The sequence below is a fragment of the Pocillopora verrucosa genome, chromosome 7 (genome assembly GCF_036669915.1).
Source record: "Pocillopora verrucosa isolate sample1 chromosome 7, ASM3666991v2, whole genome shotgun sequence".
Classification (NCBI taxonomy): domain Eukaryota; kingdom Metazoa; phylum Cnidaria; class Anthozoa; order Scleractinia; family Pocilloporidae; genus Pocillopora; species Pocillopora verrucosa.
In genome coordinates, this window is record NC_089318.1 from 18,926,622 (window position 1) to 18,947,903 (window position 21,282).

Consider the following 21,282-nt stretch of genomic DNA (forward strand, 5'->3'; position numbering starts at 1 on the left):
TTGGTTCGATTTGTTCGGAGTAGGTCGATTCTTCTTTAATTTTTAGTCTCTTTGATTAGAAGGCGTCTATTGATTTATAAGTTTTAGAGTGTACTTGTTTTTCAGCCAATAAGAAGAGCGTAATTTTTCATGTAAATTAACTGGTTTAAAATCATATGCGTGACTTCAAAAAGCAAAGCTTCGAGGGCAAATCTGGAAAAACCTGGCTTAATGTATTAAGTTTTGTGATTATTTGTTTATGATATGTAGTGATTATTTGTTTAAGGTATTGTAAAATGATCAGATTTGCAGGGTTTTTTCAAGGATAGAATTTGAACTTTAAAGGGCTGAACCTCTTTCCAAACCTGATGATCACAAGAAGCTGATGAGATGAATAATCAAAATCACCGTTCGTTGTCATAAGAAGAAATCATAGCAATAAGGACTGTGTTTCTATCTTCCAGCACTACCGGTACTCTTGCAAAAGTGAAATTCAAATACATCAAAAACAGTTTTACCCTACCTGAGGAAACAGTACTTGCTTCGATGCTGAATGAACAAAGTGGAAAGTCCCTGACCTAATCAAGATTGAAAAGTTAGCACTAAAACACTTTCTACTTATTCCTTAAGCAGGGGAGGACATTAACATGAGATGTAAGAAGTGTGACCTTCATTGAGCATAAAGACTGATGCCTGTTAGTATGATGCTACAGTCACTGACATTGCAAAACCCGTGTCACCAAGAATCAGCTGCATGCTTGAAGCTGATCAAAATGGAGATAATGACGCCAACTGGTACATGTAACAATGACATTTATAAGCATTTACTTAAATGAATCCTAACCACTCAAAATTCCAACCATTGGGCTTTGCTTCCCAATCCCCAATCATAAAACTTGGCAAATGGAAATTTCATTTATGTAGCACACCTTAATCGGCATATGGCAAAAAATAACTGTATGTCCTTTGAATCAAGTAAATGTACCTTTCACCAATGGCAAGAAACAAGGAATCTTCACTCCATGCTATGCAATCAATCTCACATTCTGTAAAACAAAAAAAGGCAATCAAAAGATGAGACAAAGGCAGCAGTTTTATCAAAAGCCAGTTATTAGCTCTCTAGGCTGCCTATAAGACCTCTAGCTACACTCAGTTTAGTTTGCAAGCAGGCTCTCCTGTTTGGGTCTAGGTCTTAGCCCCTTACACCTCAATGTTATCATACATATTCTCTATACTGTTCTTCATACATTTCTAAAGAGGCCAACTAGGAGTGTTCAACAATCAAGAGCTGCTTCAGTTGGTGATCATCTCCTTTATTCTCATGACTTACATGTTCGATTCAGGGGTCATATAGTAAGGAGAAATTAGATGCTAGTCACTCGTAGGGGCTAAAGGATTAAGGCCCCTTTCTGGGTACAGCCACCTATTACACTATCAGCAGCCACTTATGGAAATAGTTATTGAGACTCATGCAAGGGTCTGCACTGACTAATAAATAAATATTCATCAAACAATGCACAAAGCTCAGATAAACAAACCAATCCCATCCAGTGTGCTAGAAAAACTAAGTTTCTTACCAAAATTTAATGTTACAAGAACATCATTGCAATGAAGCAACAAAACAAAATCCCTCAGGAAAGGAAGCACCACAGATGTGAGGACAATTCTATATCTGTTAAACAATTGATTACCACTATAATGATTCTCTTTATAGTTATTCTACTTGGATACTTTTTTCAGAAACTCAGAAAACCACGAGTATTTCTAGAACATGATTGGGTCAAGGAAAATACACCAATTAATCCTGTAAGAGTGACTAGCAACCAGTTTCTCCTTACAATATCACCTCTGAATCAAACATTAAGGTCATGAGAATAAAGGCAGTGATCACCAACTAAAGAGACTCTTGTAGTACTCATTATTTTCTGAGCTTGAAAGTTACTTCTTCCTCAATAGAGTATGTGATTTAGATTACAAAAATGTATTCATCAATTTTTCTGCGTGGTTTTAGTCCCAAAAAAGTATTCGTCTTTGCCATGTTCATCACATAATTCAGCCCCACAAGGAGGGGGGAGAAGGGGGAGGAGGGGGGAGAAGGGGAGGGAGGGGTGGGACACTAATATACTCAATTTTTTTTCCTCATGAGGTACCAAAATACCATAAATAGTAAAAAAAAGTTCATACCAAAAATCTGAATTTCAAAGTTGTGGACTTACGTCAATTTATAATTAAGTTCGGATATAACGCGTGCTGTCATTGGTAGGAAGAGCGTGTTCTATGAGAGTATAGCGCATAGAGCAGAGCTAAAGATGTCACGCTATGTGCCAAACGGTACTATGTTTGACCTTTTCCGGAACTTCTCTCTGGCTTTTTTTCGTTAATTGAAAGTGAAATTTCGGAACAAGCGAGCCGGTAAGAAACAAAGGTTTTTAAAAAGGCCAGGCGCCATAATTTACGTTATTATAATGTGAGCAGAGACGAAAATCCTCAAGGAGAAAACCAATTTGTAAGAATATCTGTTGTAAAGCATTTACGAAGCGGCTAGAGCACTCAAGAAGTAGGGAGAAACACTCGACTACGTCTCGTGTTTCCCCCTACACTTCTTTCGTGCTCTAGCCGCTTCCTGCGTGCTTTATAACAGAACAGAGCACAATCAAGGCTTCTCTATTTGTTAAATACAAAATAACTTGAATTCAAGAAATGCTACATAATTTGCTGCGTATTGTGACACGAATTTACCGTAAACCTGTGAGAAAACAACCTTGCAAGGTACATATGTACCTGAAATACCCAAATCACTGGTCAGGTTGGTACAGGCCATTTTAAGGAAGTTTTTTTTCACTAAACACTGAAGAAATGTAAAGAAAAAAAAAGCAACAACAATAACAACAACAGCACATGAAACTAAATAGATTATAATTTTTCAAATTTATTAATTTAAGTATGGACATCAACATAAGTATCCTCTTGCATCAAAATGCTCAGCAGCTGTCTGTACAATAGTCTTTTAAATTTATACTTAGGTAGAGAACGAAGACAGATGGGAATACTATCCCAGATCCTTGCACTGACTCTTAAAAAAGAATTTTTCACGTTGCGTTCTCGAATGTTTAAGATAGAGATTGCCAGCCGCTCAGGACCTTGTATAATAGTGGTGTTTTTCTGTGTTTACCTCTGTAAACCCCAATATAAATCAACTATATGAAAGTGCAGGGAGGGTTTGAGAAAAGGATTAATTGTCATAAAGTTTTCCAACTCCGCTACTTGGTATGCTTAACTTTAATTAAGACGAGCCCTAGGTTATTCAAATGACGGTTAATCGCACAAATTAACCGATAAAGCGAATTTGGTGGATATCGCTCTCTATTTTTCTTGGCCTCTTCACATACGAACTTGCTCAACCAAAAATTAAGCGTATTTGGCCACATATGCTCTAGTGGAACGGTCAGATCCTGAACATCTTCGCATTTCAGATCGGCCTCTCCAACAACTTCTAATATTGCACATGTACTTTGCCGCCGCCGCTGCCATTCCTCGAGGACTTTTCTAGTCCATTTACCGTTGTATTGTGTCGCTTTCGGAGTGGCTTCCGACAGTAGACCTCTCCTTCACTTTACTCTTTGGAGAGAGAAACCAACCAGTCACGTTTCTGCCACAAAAGCTATATAAAAACGAACTGCTAGAGATCAATGCTGAATATTTCCAAACTCCTATGGGACAACTGCACGCCCGTGTGATTAACACGACAAACGCAATCTATTGTCACGGTTTCATTTCATATTCGCGTCCGCCCTTTATTTGACGCCTAAAAATCACTCAGCCGAGCAAAGTCCAACTCTTAGAGTCCCAATGTATAACTTATGCATCTATAATTTCACGCTTTAATCTCTGGAAGTGACTAGCTTTTAATTTCTAGTTATAATATCACCCTTGGATCAAACATAAAGGCCACGAGGATAGGGGAAATTATCACATATGCATACTGATGTTAGGGTGTAAAGGGTTAATATAACTGGAATATTTTTTTTCACTGACTTTTTTTGGATCAGGCTTGCACAGACTAGTGTTAAGCAGCTGTTCTTTGTTTCCGGTCTAAAAGTGTGACATCAGTCGATCGCGTTCTAATACTAAACTACTACTTCTTAGGCACTTTTGTGATATACAATACTGAATAAGAGCAATTTTTTGCCGGGATTGTCTTTTTGATATTGATGGTGCAGTGAAAGGTTGAGTTTGTCGCTTAAGAACTTTGTGGTCCATAACAGCATAAAATCTTTAATAATGATGTAAACAAATTTGTAGAATTGACTAAGCATAAGGGTTTAACTCCTGTGTTGCGCTGACAACGCAAAAAATGTGATTGGCTATCGGCCTGAAATCTATCAAAAACAGCCTATGAATGTCAATTATCCAGATTGATCACCGGCGCACCTCACACGATATCTAAGGCCCGGTCCACACGTATCCGTTTTCATTTTAAGAACAAAATGTTCATTGAATCTATTGGTCAGTTACGTTAGTCGTATTTTTTATATGCAAATCGAAGAGATGGGTCCTCTCTGATCACACTGGTTATGATGTAAGCTCACCGCGGCGAGCTCTTGGAGCAAGGCAGTCGATGACTAAGCCCAAGGGTTTGACCTCTGTGTTGCGCAATATGGTTAGCTATCGGCCTAGGGTTAAGGTTACGAAAGTCAGTAATCCAGATTAATCACCGGCCCACCTCATGCAATATCTAAGACCCCGTCCACACGTATCCGTTTTCATTTTAAAAGGCAAAATTGGTCAGTTACGTTTGTTTTGACACTTGTGGTGGCATTAAAAGGGTTCTATAGCGCGGACATCGTGCGCGAATGCAATTCCCTCAAAAATTTTGCCCTTAATGTGTTAAACAAGGAATAGCAAGTGCTCGCAGGCAATTCAGGATTAATTTCAGTTGTATTTTCAAAGTTTTCCCAAAATTGCCTTAGACTTAGAGTCCCAATGTATAACTTATGCTTCTGTAATTTAACGCTTTAATCCCTGAGAGTGACTAGCTTACAATTTCTAGTTACAATATTCACTCCTGGATCAAACATAAAGGCCACAAGGACAGGGGAAATTATCACCAACTAAAAAGGCTCATGATCATTCAACAAATTCTCCTTGTCAGAAATGCATATAGAACAGTATGGATAATATGCATACTGATGTTAGGGTGTAAAGGGTTTATATAACTTACATATCTTCTTTTCACGGACTTTTTTTGGATCGCGCGCCGGACTTCGCCAAAAAGCAGGGACTGCTCGTAGTCTAACTCGCTTGCATAGACTAGTGTTAAGCACATGTTATTTGTTTCCGGTATAGAATTGTGACGTCAGTCGATCGCGTTGGAGACGAAGTTGTAGAAAGGAGGAGCAATTTAAAATCTCATTCCCTCTGCTAAATCTTGCAAGAAACTAGTCAACAGCATTACTTGCTGAGTACATGGTGAGTTTATACGTGCTATTTTGAAAAAAAAAAACCGCTAAGTACTTTGTTTCTGTGCTTTCCCGCTTTAAGCAACACGTCTTCTCATAATTCACGAGACCTAATTCGACGAATTTTAGCGAGGAAGCGAATTCTGTGAGGTTTAGTTTTCAGTGGCGAAGGAGTCGGAATCGTAGAAGCGCTTCAAACCTGATTTTCGAAATCGAAAATCGGGGCGTGAGAGAAGTCATAAGCTTGAAAGAGTCGGACTCCGAGGACTGTCATCCGATGAAAACTAGATTGTCGGAGTTGCGAGCAGAAGTGGAGGTGCTAACCAGTCAACCAGTTTTCAGGCCATCAGTTTTCACTGTGTTGTAGGAGATGGAGCCGTAAGCGGCATTGATAGTTTTTTTCAGATTCTGTCGGCTTGAATTTCATTAGATCGTATGACTCAGCGCTTTTGGTATTGAATCAAACTCCGCCTTAGTGGAAAACAGTCGTCTCCATTTTCGCCATTGTTTCTTCGTCATTAAACTGTATCAGTGTGAGATGAAGTGTGGATCTGTTCGAATATCTTGAGGCACGTTGTTTTGCGTTGTTTTCAAGATGTTGGCGGCTGAAAGCTAGAGGGATACGTGGTATTGAGGTATAAACTTTGCACTGTTATACTTGTTTATACCCGAAATACACCTGCATCTCAATAATTTTGTCCTATATATTGTTGTATATGTTATATAAAAATCGAAGAGATGGGTCCCCTCTGATCGCACTGGTTATGAATTGGGTTTGAGTTCCTTAAAATTGTCTGTCTAAAACTGATTAAAACTCCTCGTAACCTGTAGCAAGATAGAATCCCGCGAGCAAGATTATTGCTGGCAGTCGCCGTGTGCCCGACAAAATCTTCGAAATTAACACTTTCGTTGTCGATCGCTGAGCTGACACGTGCTGACAGTCACTTGAAATACAATTTCTCTGAGTAACTACATATGTAGGGACGCATAGTTTTTACTATTTTCATTTAATTTTGTCCTATATATTGTTGTATATTTTATATGAAAATCGAAGAGATGGGTCCTCTCTGATCGCACTGGTTATGAATTGGGTTTGAGTTCCTTTAAATTGTCTGTCTAAAATTGACTAAAACTCCTCGTAGCTTGTAGCAAGATAGAATTCCGTGAGCAAGATTATTGCTGGCAATCGCTGTGTGCTAGACAAAATCTTCGAAATTGACACTTTCGCAGTCGATCTCTGAGCTGACACGTGCTGACAATCGCTTGGCATACAATTTCTCTGAGTAACTACATATATAGGAACGCGTAGTTTTAACTATTTCAATTTGTTATTAGGAAATTTCTGGTATGATTTGGCAGGCTTATGACATCACTTAGCAATGCCTTAACAGTTGCACTTGTAAGCTCGAATGTGGTTTCACGGCGCCCTCGAAGGTCCACTGTTTAATCCTCACTCTTAAATAGAAGCAAACTTCAGTTGTAGTTTAGTTGAGTTTGTTCTGCTGTACTGAACCGTTCGCTTGAGAGAAGGCTAAAGAGCTAGAGAACTTGCTCCTAGCAAAGTAACATCTGTTAGTTGTTCCCGTTTATTTTATGCTATTTTATTTTACTTTTCGTTAACTCTATTTTGGTTTCTGCCTTGTGTAATTAGCCTGCTTTGTTGCTGTTGGTTTGCATGTATAACAAATTGCTTTGGAAATCCTTGAATCCTCCTCGACCGCCGCATCCTGTTACATAAGGCTAAGGGAACTGCAGTATAATCAAACTTTTTTTCAAACATGTGTCCTACACCCTTTCATGGGTAAAATAAAGGAAACCTTATTTGGACGGAAAGTCAAGAAGAACACTGCTGACGGGAACGGAGGGGTTTTGAAAATAACTCACATCAATGGTCATTAGTAACATTCTGCGTACAGAAAAGCTAGAGAGTAAGATAGCATTTTACGGCAAATTGAAATAAGTGCACGTTGTGAAAGCAACCAGCGTACGAGTTGCTAGGCCGAGTGTGATAATAGTGATTTTAAACTATTGAATAAAGGAGGTAAGTTTCTATCGAAACTGTGGTGCTGCAACGTCCTTCACTTCAAACTGGAGTTAACGGCAAACTACTGAAAATATCTCCTAACTGTATAATAACAATAACAACAGTTTGTTAAACTCTCTTGCAGTAACTTACGATAAAAACTTAATGAGATCAATTATGTACATTTCTGTATATATTAAGTACAAATTACATACACCATACTAGTACATGCATTACATTTGTTAAAAATACTTAAAAGTGAAAAGTGCGTTTCGTTCTACAGGTAGTAACATTTCTGTAAAAGTACAGCTAGGTATCGTCTAGGCGTGTTGGTAGAAGAGGGTGAAGAGGGTGGTTTAAGTCCTTCTGTGACGATAGGTTTTCGCTCGCTGTAACTGGACTTTCGCGGGAACGTACAAACGGGGGAAAATAGCTCGGTAGAGACCACTCGGCTTGCGAGAACGGAAACTCGTCACGATTTCCTGGCACACGGTGGTCTACTTCTAGTGAGCTTGTACGGACGCCAAGGAGGAGACAGCGTTTTGGTTCCATAGTTCTTTTACTCGCAGAGCGCTCTAACACACAACATGCTAGAGTCAAACTAAAACTGTAATCATCAAAGCTGTACAAGGTACTTGCTTAAGAACTAACTGGTATGAGGTGCTATTGTTACAAAGATCGCAATATTTGAATAAGGACGCAAAGGAGCGGAAAAAGGTCTCTTTGAAGATAAACGAAAATTACTTAGATATTCCATCTGTTTCTACGACGGAAAGAATCTCAAAATTAAAAAGACGGATGCAATAAACTCGAACCCTAACAAGGTGCAATTCTTGAAATGACTGGTAATCAACCCAAAACTGTCAACAATTTTGATCACATGGAAGTCCCATCACGGCCTAAACGACACAAGGACTTAGGGGTTCGGGAATTTTATAAGGGCCACATATATGGCCCTTATATGAACAAATCAAACAAGATCTATATTCTTGTGCAGGAACTGGACCATTTGTTGCCTCTGTCTTATTTTGATAATTTTCTGTACTTTAAATCAGTCTTGATTATAAGCTGCTTTACATTACCACATTTGCTAAGTCATTGAAAAGGGAACCTTTACTCATAAGTGTCTCTTAGGTGTAATTTCTCGCAATGCTTGCACTGTTAGGAAGTATACCGAGTTAGGGAAGAGATCTATTTTAGAAAATGGTTTAATTAATGTTATGTATGTTCCATTCTTTCACATGATGTTTCAAAGTTTGTCTGTTTTATTTTTATTTTTTGGAATGGATTGCCACACCGGCACGGCGTACTCTAGAACAGATCTAACAGAGCTTGTGTAGACCTTTAACATTTTCTCTTGATCAACGCCGGCACGACGTAGAAAGCTGGTGACGGTTGTTGATCATTGTTGTTGATCATTGTTGTTGATCATTGTTGTTGATCATTGTTGTTGATCATTGTTGTTGATCGATGAGATGTTGCCTTGTCTCTTCGCCCAGTTTGATTAAAATTTATCTTTCAAACCGCAGGCGGCCTCAGCTCTAGCTGTGAAATGATCATCTTGCGCAATAACAGTCATGGCGGAATTATAAGAGTTTGTATGGAATATTTATGACCACTCTAAGGAATAAAAAAATAAGTCAAATTCTCAATAAAATACCTCACCTTACTTCCACAGCGTATCGCTTGTTATCTGACCGCATACATAAACGAAAAGAACCCATTTTAGCGAGTTATCCATTTTTAGGTTTACTACATAAGAGAAGCCCTTCCTACAGCTGGAGCTTGGGCCGCGTGCGTATCAACGAGCACTTTTTATTCAACTGATCTATTCTTGTTTTCTCGTCACCATATTTCCACCAATAGCGCTGCTCCATTTTCTGCCTAGAAACAGTCACACAACCCCATTTCTCCGATCGCTCTGACGAAGGGCTAACACTCGAAACGTCAGCTTTTAAACTCTTTACTGTGGCAAATTTACGTTCTCAACTCAGTTGAATTAAACTTTTGTTAAAAGTCTGCGAACCGTTAAATGAAGTTTCAAGTCCCACAGTTAATCTATAGTCAATGGATTAAGCAATAAATATTAATTACAGTTGATCACAACCGGATGGTGAAATGAATTCGTCTAACACGTTCGTTATGTGAAAATTAGTTTGTCACCAAATGCTTATGAGAGTAAAAAATTCTGAAAAAAATACATCTTCAAAGGTTAACCCTTTACACCCCAAGATCAGTATACATATTCTCCATACTGTTATCTAAACATTTCCTACGATGCTTCTACGCCTGAAAAAGAGGTCAACCGAAAAGAAAACACCGAGGGAAAGATTGCCAAAAGGCGACAGATCGCGACAGATTCAAAAGTTAACGCATGCTCAGATATAGATCTTGGCGAAGTTCTATTCCTTTACGTACCGTTTAGCGACAAAGAAAAAAGAGATCTTTCGAGCAAGATTTATCGCCTTTCATTCGAGGGAATTTCCAAAGATTTGCTGGACCGTTAAACATATTTGTGCCCTTCCTAGTGCCTGTTGACAAAAAAAATTCAAAAGGCCAAATGTGAGAGCAGAAGAAAACATAAAATTGCAAATAGCGAGGAAACTGCCTTTGTACCCCTATTTTACCCCTATTTTTTTCGGCGCTTAAATAATTGGCAGGAAAATTTTCACAAATTGTGAAAATTTTGAGAGATTTCACTGAAGCAAATCGAAGAAAGTCGAAGGCAAAGCCAAATTATCACTGCCGAGCGCTTCCTTTTGAGGAGACTTAGCTTAATGACGAAAGTCATTTTGATAATATTATTACAGCAATAGATAGTCCGAACCTTTCTTATCGCCCTTTTGATGGCTTTTAGTGACCTAGAAAAGCGGAAAAATAAAAATTTTCTCGAAAAACTGTACGCTGGCGCGCGCGCCAACATTGAAGAAAAACCCTATGGAGCCTCCTCGAGCGCATTTTCTAATTGACGTCTTCCTCGGCGTTGCCGTCTCACTGCTTAAGGTCCCTGGTACTTTCAAGACATCGGGGCGACAGATGCTGTCCCGAGGCCATATGTATTGTAAATATCACGATTTATTCGGCCTCTCAGTGCAACTTGAGACAAACAAGCACACAAACAAAGAAAAGTAACAAAAACAGTACAAACTAGACAAACAACAAATCTAAACAAAATGAGTACATGAGTTAAATTAAGAAAAACTTTTATTTTCTTTGCAGTTTCATCTGGAATTCTTCATTCAATTGAAAAATCAAGTTTTACAACGCAAATGAAACGTTTTTGCTGTTTTGAACATTTTCCCATAAGGCCAGTCGTCCTCTGTTTTATCCTCCTGGTGTCATACACCCTTGTTTTCACTCCTTTGATGGACTTCCTGCCATTTCCTTCTTTAACAAAAACGAACCAAACGAATAAATACGACGATTTGATGGACTTTCCGGCAATTCCTTCTTTAAAAAAAACGAACCAAGCGAATAAATACGATGGTTTCCGTCGAGAGTGGGTGCGTCAACGCCGAGCACGCATGGACTGGCAAGCCATAATCAATCCATGTCATGACAATATGGCCTGGGGAAAAGTGAAGGCCGGCTGGGAAAAACCTAACAGAACCAATGCCTCTACGAGTGAGATAATATTTCAGGACATCAGGCCTGCGGGAGAGTATAGTAAGATTTTCATCCAATCAAAAACGTCGGATAATATAACGAAAGTCATTGGTGGAGACTTTTGGAGGGTCTACGTACGTGGTCCAGCAAACATTGCGGCGACTCTTTTTGATCACAATAATGGAACTTATGAAGCTCTGTTTCTTATCATGGAGCCTGGTATCTATCAGCTGTTAATTTATCTGGATTATAGTCTGTGCGATGGATTCAAGGATCCACCACGTGACTGGTTTATTCAGGGCAATGCTCAAGGGAAATTTCAGCGGGATGGTCTTCTAGGCCCTCTGGATGATTACTTGTTCCAGCCCCTTCAGAGCGGAAGGCCTTTGGAGATAAACGTAACAAAGGCAGAGACGAACTTTTCATTAGATGGTTAGTAACTTGGCAGACGGAAAACACAATTTTACCATTAGCCGGTATGTAATAACCTGGCAGCGTTTACCGCGAAAGCGCCGTACAAATAAATCTATCGCTTAGAGCGCTTTTTGATTGAGTGTCGCAAACCGATATCAACGTAATCACAACGGCCAATCAGATGAAAGGCAATATTCATGAGCAGCCAATGAGCGCTCAAAGTGAAAATAGACAGACATCTTCAAGCGCGGGAAACACGTTACCAATTTGCGATTGGTTTTGGCTTTAAATCTGATTGGTCGAGAAATTAGCGCGGACCAATCACATAGCAAAGTAAAAGAAAACCAAAGGAATCTCAGATTGCTTCAACAACATTGTGTATAAGTTAAATTTCTAATTTTTTTTCTTGCAACTTTGTTCTGTACAGACAAACTTCACTCTCTAGAGTCGTGCTCTTCGACATGTAATAACTTGTGGGATGGATTTGGTCGGTGGAAGAATGACAAATGGCGGCCATACCTTGAAGGTAAGAACTCATCCGTCATTGGCGAAGCCAAATTGGAAGAACAAGCAAATATATTTACTTTGCTGGCACTGGTTTGTAATCAGTTTTGATAGTAAGACCTAGACGCAAAGCGTATTGTAAATAATCAAAGAATTCCTTACTTCATTGAATATTTGCCTTCTTACAGAATCATACAACTGATCTCTACCAGCAAATTACAGCTCTTCTGGAACTCTTTGGGTGTATGGTGATTCATTAGCGGTTCGTCTGTATCTTTCAGTCAGCTCTCGAGCCCTATGTAGAAAGCTCTACTTAAAATGCAAACACAGTTATAACTGGCTCTATCCAATAATTAACGAGCAACAGAGCAAGACGAAAAACGATAACCTCGACTTCCGTGCTGGGGAGGTTTTGAAAGCCATTCGAAACGTTCTTAATACGAATGAATTACAGCAGCCTTCCAGTGTATTACTTTTAAACCTTGGACTTCACTATACTACCAACATCAATTTTACAACTTTCCAGAAGCTCATCGGAGAAGTAATAAATTTGTTGAAAGAGACACAAGTTGATTTACAAGGCAAAGAAGTTCCAAAGTATAAGGCCAAGATCATTTGGAAATCAACTACAGCTTTGTGTAAGCACAATGGAGCGATACTCAACCCAACAAATAATAGATTCCTTACACCGCAGGTTTGTGCATATTGAAAGGCAATCTCTGTATCGATGACCATAAAATTATAGCAGTCTTAAATTCAAACATTTGATCATCTTATTTTGTCTTATTTTATTTCTTTTTCAGCGAGTTCTTCTATTCAGCGCCTACGCCATGTCAGCCATGTGTCAAGCGGGTTTTGACGTCATAGACGTATACCCAATGACAGATTCGTATCCGGGGGGTACTTTGGCAAATGACGTCGTTCACTATCCAAACAAAGTGTTTAATACCTTAGAAACGCTTTTAGAGAATTACAAGGCTAACAGAAATCAAAGAATAGGAACGGATGATAGCAAGAGAAGAATTGGGAGATGTACCAGCTGACGAAAAAAAAGACTGAAATGGCAGTCTTTGGCATGTGCGCACAACAGGCTTAGTCCGCTAACACGAAGTTTAGACACCACTTTCTTACATCCGTTTTGAAATCGCAAAATTCAGTCGCTCAGATGCAGGATTTTAAAGTCTATACAAGTATATTTTATTGATCCAGTAATTGGTTTGTAGAAAGTTGCAAAAATTGTTTTTCATTTTCTTGCAATTTGTTTTTTTCTTCAAACAAGCCTTAAAATCTGATTGTTTGTCGTATTTTAGCAAAAGTTCCTCATTAGTTGGGAAATAGCTGTGATTTATTTTTAAAAAAATGGTGCAATTCGCCCATTAAGCACGCGAGTGCGAGCCAATCAGATTACAAGGATCAACAATGATTTCAAAATGGGTGTAACAAATAATTTAAACGACTTTGACACAAAACACACATGTGGATGTGGTACATATTTTCATATCATTCTCATGGTTTCTCTTTAAACAAAAAAAATATAAATAAATAATAAATAATAATAATAATAATAATAATAATAATAATAATAATAAAATAAAAGTTAAAACAGAGGTAAGCATGGAGTACTAACAGGGGTAACACTCGCACTTCCTCTGCCGTCTTTGAAATGACTATTCGGGGTTCTCCCCCTATCTAGTAAATCAGAGTTCTCTCGGAAAAAATTTGAATACATTTTCGTTCAAATTCGTTCAAGTCTAACAGACTAACAGACATAATTTATGAATACCCGAGGGCGTTTGAGGACGTTTTGTTTATAGATACCCCTTTGTAATAAACCGTGAAAAGCTAGTTGTCGGTTGTGGTAGTTATCAACGTTCTGTGAATGGCTTGGTGATGCTTTTATGTCACTTATTGAATAAGATGTAACAATCTGACTCCTCTACCTACGGGTGCGATTTTCTCGCTCTTTGAGCGATGATTTTATTAGCAATAATGTCCGCGGCGGAGATATTGTACGTGAAATGAAATTTTGGCCGAGGAGCAAAGCTTCGAGGGCAAATCTGGAGAAATCTTGCTTGATGTGTTGCATTTTGTGATTATTTTTTTATAACATATAAGGTATGAGTTTTTTTTCGGAAGGGTAGTATACGCACGTCGCTGTGCAATTTCGTAGGAAGCCATTTAATTTTTCAGTTAGCGTCAGTGAACTGTAAACGCCAGAGCAATGAAACCAGCCATGCTAAAAAATATTCGCCATCACTGAAATTACAAAACTTTTTGATAAAGTTAGGTCTATGATTTATTTTTCAAATTCAAGCCAACTACCAAAATCAATGATGTCATGCTCTCAATACGCGTTAGTTGAGTTAATGACGAATACCAGAAACTCAGAATGAAAAGTTTAATGTAAGAGCACGTACGCTGCCTATTGATACATATTAAGCAAGATTTTAACTTTCGAAAGTCCAGATATTGTTCAAATTATTAAACTTTCATTAAAGAAGTTTTCTTCGTTGTGATTGGCTAACACGCATCAGTTTGGTAGTTATGTTTAATCGCTTGATGGCCGAAAGTTCTTAGTTTTCATTAGCGCTAGTTGCCTATTTATTGACTTCATATTGTGGACCTTTCGTCGCTTTTACGACTGAATCAGTTAGCAATAATGTGAAGACCCCACTTTCCATAGCAAAACAGTTGTCTCTTTGTTCCAAAACAAAAAGGCACCTTGATGGTTGACCGAGAAGGCCTGGAAGATAGCACGGATACATAGTCACGTACCAGTCTCCCAAAAGCAAGGCGGTGGAATCTCGATCACACAAATACCATTATCTTTCGTAAGAAACAGTACAAGAATAGTTTTGTTCTAACCAAGACATCTTCTAATACCACCCTCCCCGATGTTCACTCGCATATTGCCATTTGTCTTGTATTTCTCCAGCATTGTCTCCATTAGATGGAAAACTCTGTCGGGATAATGAACCTCATCCAGCGTACCCCTTGGATACGAGTCGGTCATTGGATAGACATCTATGACGTCAAAACCCGCTTGACACATGGCCGACATGGCGTAGGTGCTGAACAGAAGAACTCGCTGGAAAAAAAAATGATTGAGCATACTGCATGGTTGATTAAAAAAAATTTGATAAGGTTTACATCACTTGTGATCAATTGCCAGGCGGGAGGATTAATCTTTTGCCAATAATCTCGGCACTGACTTGATAATTTTTCTATATGGGATAAGATTTGTGTCCATTATGTTGCTAAATGAAGCCTTAAACAGTGAGTCAGAATTAATTTTTTTTACTACCACCATGTACTTACTTGAGTAGTAAAGAATCTCCAGTTAGTCTTATTTTTTATTTCCACTTTTTCTTTGTGAATAGCTGTCGATGATTTCCAAATAACCTTTGCAGGATACTTTGGAACCCTATTTCCCTGTGAGTCGATTTTCGTTTCCTTCAAGACATTTATAAGGTCTCCAACAAGCCTCTGGAATGTTGTAAAATTGATACTAATCGGAAAATGAATTCCGAGGTTTATGAGTAGAACACTGTCCCTCCGTTGCATCTCGCGCCGCCGCAAAACATCTGCAATGGTTCCTATAACCTTTTCAGATGAGAAGTCTAAATCATCGTTCTGTTCTTTACTTAAAGCTTCGCTCATCACAGGGTATATCCAGTTGTAACTCTGCGAACATCTCCAGTAAAGACGGGTACAAAGGCCACGCGACTGAACAGAGTTCCCCAAGCGGACAGCAAGAGAATCCCCGTACACCCAAAGAAAACCAGCCGGCTGGTACTGTTGTGGCATCGACCAGTCATAGGAATCTATTTTTAAGCGAGAAACAATAATGATAAAAACACATGCATTGCATTGAAATCATCGAACCCCTAAACAGCTAACACGGAACGAAAAATGTATTCTTTATCCATTCCCAATAATTCTGTGGAAATCAGCGCTAACCTGAAGGGGAAGAAGACTGTCAGAGTGCTAGAAATATAATTTTTATTCTGGTCTCAACAAACTTAAAAAACCAATGTGTGATTTAAGAAACTAATATCTGAGTCGAAGGTAGTGTCTGATTTTTAGACACTAGGGTCCGATTTGAGACACTCGTGTCCGAGGTTGGAAATCATCAAAACTACAAGAAAGTTCTCGAACGTGGTCGATTATCACCATCCCAAACTGAGCTTTAATAGGACAGTGAACGCCTCGTGCTTGTAACGCTGTTGTCGTGCATTTAGCCGAGGTAACTGTTGTTTTTTCTGAAAAAGTATGGCAGATGGCTAGTTTGTTTCTCAACTTGAGTCATGATGTAATTGATTGGTAACAGGACTTCGTGTCGTCCAATTTTGTCTGTAATTATACTCGTAATAAACAAATCGGACTTCCTCTTCGCAGTCACCCAATTTTGTCAATCACTCATATGATTTCAAACCGAGGTGGACTCCACTCAATCCTACTACTACGATTACCTAGTGTCCGGTTTTAGATACTAGTGTCCGATTTTAAATAATAGTGTAGGATTTGACACTTGCGTTTGATTTATGTCTTAAGTTGACTGATTTTGGGCACTAGTGTCCGATATATAAAAAGATAGGTTCTACATGGCGCGAAAGTATGCACGGATATTTGTTCGCGGACATTATCTGTTCTAAAATGCGAAGAGTTTTCCAAGAGCGAAGCCCGAGGAAAACTCAGGAGGGACATTCTGTACATGAAGTTGTCAATTATGGCATTAGGTGGCGTTTTTTATCGTTTTTTTTATAATACCCTCATCTGCGGAACTTGTTTTAACTGGTCAACCTGTATTAAGCGGTCACCAAGCAATGGGGGTGAATGACTTAATTTTTTTTTCAAGTTATGACCGAGCTTAGTAAAGCAAAATCAATGCGGGCCCCGATAATTTTCGACACACATTTAGTATTTACTCTCTGTATATTGATATCATCTCACTTTAGTCATTTTCTCACCATCAAGAAACGGCTTCCACTCATCATTTTTCCATCGACCAAATCCATCCCATAAGTGACTGCAGGTGTACTTGCACGAGTCCAGATCCTTCCTGAGGTGTTCTTGAAAGAGGAAAAGAAAAAGAGGTCACCGTTACAATATTTTATTAAAATTTGACTTCTTCATCTCTTTTCCCGGTGAATTGGGGAGAAAACTGCGTCAAACACGTAAGTTAATTAGTGGCTCGGTAATTTTGATAACTATGACTACTGTTAATTGTCCGACATTCCTTTGAAGTTAGTTCGCAGTGCTTATGTCACGTGCTTTGTGTTTCACCAGTATGCAAAGAAAAACGTTGCTAAAATGTCTCGAAAGGAGATCTAAGGTAAGAGTTAATAAATCACTCAAAATAGTCCCCATTCATTCACAGCGGCTTTTCTGGAGATTTCCTCTTTGTAGCTGACTTTTCAGAGGGATGTAAAATTTCATGTTCAAATAAGCATTATCTGAACGACTGCTGGCAATACATACCATCCCTCCCCTCCCCTACCGTTTCAATCCAGCAAAATTAACCTGTTATGTAACCAAGTTTTTTACTTACCTAGCAGAGACATGTTGAGCCGTGATTCTGGTACATTTATAATGATAGGATTCCCATTCTGAAGGGGCTGTATCAAGTAGTCGTCCAGAGGGCCCAGAAGCCCATCTTTCTGATACTTTCCCTGAGCATTCCCTTTTATGAACCAGTCACGCGGTGGGTCCCTGAATCCATCGCATAGACTATAATCCAGGTAAATTGTCAACTGATAGATACCTGGTTCCATGATAAGAAACAGAGCTTCATAAGTTCCATTATTGTGATCAAAAACAGTCGCCGCAACGCTTGCTGGGCCACGTAGGTAGACCCTCCAAGTGTCTCCACCAATCATTTTCGTTCTATTTTCTGAGGTCTTTGATTGAATGAAAATTTTGCTAAACTCCCCCACAGGCTTTATGTCCCAAAATATCACATCACTGGTAACTGCGTTAGTTCTGTTTTGTTTGCCCCAGTGACTCTTTACTTGTCCCCAGGCCATATTGTCAACGCACGGTTGAATCATACTCTGCCAGTCTACGCGTGCGCGACGCTGACGTAACCACTGGCGTCGGAAATCTTGAAATTGACGAGAAACGAACGAATCTTTAGTGTCGCCCTGAATTACCTCTATAAAGTCCAGATCAAAGTTCTCCTTTTCAGAAATTGGAACCGGAGTTGAAATATTTTCCACGTTACGTCCTGAATCCCTTTCAAACGGCAAATCATTTTTCCTGCTATTGAAATAGTCGGTATAGTTTGTTGAATGGCTGCTGTAGTTATCAAATTGACTTGTAGCACTTCCTCCACCTTTTGAAGCAATTGATAAAACCTTGGATTTTTCAATACTCTTGTCCTTTGACTCTTGCCAACTGTATCTATTCACCATTCCGAAAACACCTGGTCTTAATTTTCGACCCCTCAATTTGTTCTGCAATTTCTCAAATAATTCATTTGGCGAGGATGAAATTTTTTCTGGCGATAATGTCTTTAGCGGTCGAAATGCATTTTCGTGAATGATAGTTGCGGGAATAGGTACACCATAATCTCTCTCGTCTGTTAAGTAATACCGGAAATAGAAATAGACTACCGCGCAAGCGCAAATGTAGCAAACAATAAAGCGCGCGAGACTGGGTCCGAGAGCTCGACTTTGCCTCATGGAGACGTTCTGTATGTCAGCTCGCAGATTTCTCACGGTGAACGTTCCCATCAGAAAGATTCCTCATTTCAACCAGGTCTAATATCCTTGGATAAGATCGAATTTCACAACGGAGGTAAATTTCTGTGAATCTGTGAAGCAAAGTGAAAATTGCAGTGTCAAACTGTGGTCGGCTATAGAGGACCGCTCATTATTTATTGCCCAGCAATAAATAATTAATGATCTCTCAGTCTTGAGAGAATTTGAAAACGCTTACCGGGTGGTAATGAAGGAAAGGCAGTGTTTCACCTTATGCATATAAAGATAAAATAAATACATCTTATCAGACGTTTTGGTCTGTAGTATCGCTGAGTTTTACGAGTTGTGCCATATTTTGACGAGCCTGATAAATTATTTATTATCCAACTGCTTATTTTTGTGCTAAGTCTTTCTGTTCATTTCTCATAAGGCGGAAAAAGGAAAGCGGATGAAGAAGCGAATCGCGCGCAGCCGACTTGTTAAACAGGTTTTTTTACTATATTAAAGTTCACACGGCAACCAGATGGTCAATCAGAAATGGTTTGATGCTACTCTGGTTTATAGATTTAATGAGCGTAACCGAAGAAGTTACAATTCATAGACCCAACGTTTCGACACTCCCGGTTTCGACACAGGAGTGTCGAAGCGTTGGGTCTATGAATTGTAACTTCTTCGGTTACATTCATTAAATCTGTAAACCAGAGTGGCATCAAACCACGTCAGGTTTTTTTACATTACAAAACAACCAATAACCTTTAAATATTTCAATCCTTTCCAAAACACCCAAATCACCCTCTCCCCTTCTTTTCTATCATCCACTGCGAAACGAAACGGTCTCGAAGCTACAAAAATAAAAAAAAAATTAGAATATACAAGGACCTGTCTTGTTATCTTCACAGGCCCTAGAATAAACACCCCGTGGCAACATAACTGATAAATTTTCGTTACGAAATGTGTTGAAGCTGTAAAGTGTAAAAGGTAAAAAAGAAAATCTAGAGTCTTAAAATATTAATTACAGGTTGAGAGTAAACAAATCCAGACGCATGCAGTTAGTTCATTGATCGGGTAATTTGAATTGTTATGACTTCAAATTTTGTGAACATACTTGAACCCCCCTATTTAACGAAAAGGTTGTTTCTTAACTAGTATCCAATTCTACATTTTGGATTGCATATAGTTCTAGGGAAAATGATTTACTTTACAGCAGAGGAAGATCCATATATCTAAGATAGCAAAATCTGGAATTAGCTTGTTATGACGTCGCGAATAAGACAAAAAAACAAAAACAAAAATGTTAATACTTCAACCTTTGATAAACATAATCTAGAGCTGTTTTGTCTTCGACTAATTCTTTCTGATATAATGGAATAATTTTCCAGTTAGCCCCAGTTGCTTTCATTGCCAGATTACAAATGGTTCGAGCCTTCTCCTGCTTTACCACGACCACCGAAAATAAGTCAACATGTCTACAAATATTCCTACAGAACACACGGGTAACTTTACTCACCAATCGTTAATTAAATGTGAGTTCTGTAGTCCATAGCATAAACATCTTTAACAAAAACATTTTTCGATCCGTCCTTGCGTTGTAAACGAACTCTTGGTAGACAAAAGCTTGCGGGTATTTAATTCTATTAACCTGCACGTGTCCAGTTCTGCTCTTTAGAATAAACTACCTGTTGGAATGTCGCTTTTTTAGGCAATACCAGCTTCTGAGTGCAAGACTCGTTTCCGGCTGCGGTGCTAATGCTAACTTTACATTCAGTTATCCATTTTGTTGTTACTATTAGGAGATCAAGCGATTATATTTTTGACAAATTTTCTTGGATTTGTGTCAACATCTGAGCAACCACGTACCTACCCCTCCCCTATCCCAACGACAGTCAAACTGATAACAAGTTAGGGGAGGGGTCGGTGTGCAGTTTCTCAGGTACTGACATCAACCCGTTCTCTTTAGCAGAGAGGGTTAAAAAAAAGGAAAATTATGCCCATGTCGAAAATCTTAAATTTCAACCTTTGAACAATACTTCATGAAAACATGTCACGTATGAATTTTGCAGAGAAGAGATTTGACAAGATACCAATCTCGAGCCCAGGATCATTTTGGCTCCTTGCCAGCGGTATGGTGGTCATCACTTCCAAGGTACATCACTTACCTACAGTGGCCCACAACTGTCGTGGCAAAAGAAATAACCTCGCAGCAAAAGAAATAACTTTTGTCGCGAGGTTATTTCTAACTTATTCTTTTTGCCGTGAGGTTTTTTCTTTTGCTGTGAGGTTTTTTTCTTTTGCCGTGAGGTTTTTTCTTTTGTCTGAGTCTTTTTCTTTTGCCGTGAGGTTTTTTCTTTTGCCGTGAGGTTTTTTCTTTTGTCTGAGTCTTTTTCTTTCGCCACGAGTCTTTTTCTTTTTGCCGTGAGGCTTTTTCTTTTGCCGTGAGGTTTTTTCTTTTGCCGTAAGGTTTTTTCTTTTGTCTGAGTCTTTTTCTTTTTGCCGTGACAGCTGTAGGGGTAACCGTACTTACCTCTTACTTGGCGACCATACCGCTGAAAAGGAGCCAAGGAGGGTGGGGGGGGGGGGGGTTCAAATTGTGCGTTTT

General features: G+C 39.0%; 1 protein-coding gene and 1 pseudogene across 2 annotated transcripts; one reads left to right on the plus strand and one right to left on the minus strand.

The window, feature by feature from the left end:
- Nucleotides 1–11,009: 11,009 nt before the first annotated feature.
- Nucleotides 11,010–13,028, plus strand: LOC131785141 (uncharacterized; annotated as a pseudogene).
- A 1,372-nt stretch (nt 13,029–14,400) lies between these two features.
- LOC131785139 (uncharacterized) lies at nt 14,401–20,270 on the minus strand. Of its 2 annotated transcripts, none has more exons than XM_066169754.1 (5): nt 20,194–20,270; nt 17,537–18,799; nt 16,956–17,057; nt 15,304–15,809; nt 14,401–15,073 (listed from the first exon to the last, which is right to left on the minus strand). In XM_066169754.1, the coding sequence occupies exons 2-5, from the start codon at nt 18,717–18,719 to the stop codon at nt 14,846–14,848; spliced, it is 2,019 nt and encodes a 672-aa protein (XP_066025851.1). In that variant the 5' UTR covers nt 18,720–18,799; nt 20,194–20,270; the 3' UTR covers nt 14,401–14,845. The 2 variants fall into 2 exon arrangements, with proteins under 2 accessions (XP_066025851.1, XP_066025850.1); XM_066169753.1 differs by lacking the exon at nt 20,194–20,270 and adding an exon at nt 19,440–19,494.
- Between the last annotated feature and the right edge of the window lie 1,012 nt (nt 20,271–21,282).

Excerpts from the sequence above, each read along its gene's own strand:
- LOC131785139 (XM_066169754.1), bottom strand. The coding sequence starts at position 18,719 with ATGGGAACGTTCACCGTGAGAAATCTGCGAGCTGACATACAGAACGTC. Across the intron at positions 17,058-17,536 it reads GCTCAACATGTCTCTGCTAG|AACACCTCAGGAAGGATCTG; the intron begins GTAAGTAAAAAA and ends TCCTCTTTCAAG. Across the intron at positions 15,810-16,955 it reads GTGGAAGCCGTTTCTTGATG|ATTCCTATGACTGGTCGATG; the intron begins GTGAGAAAATGA and ends GCTTAAAAATAG.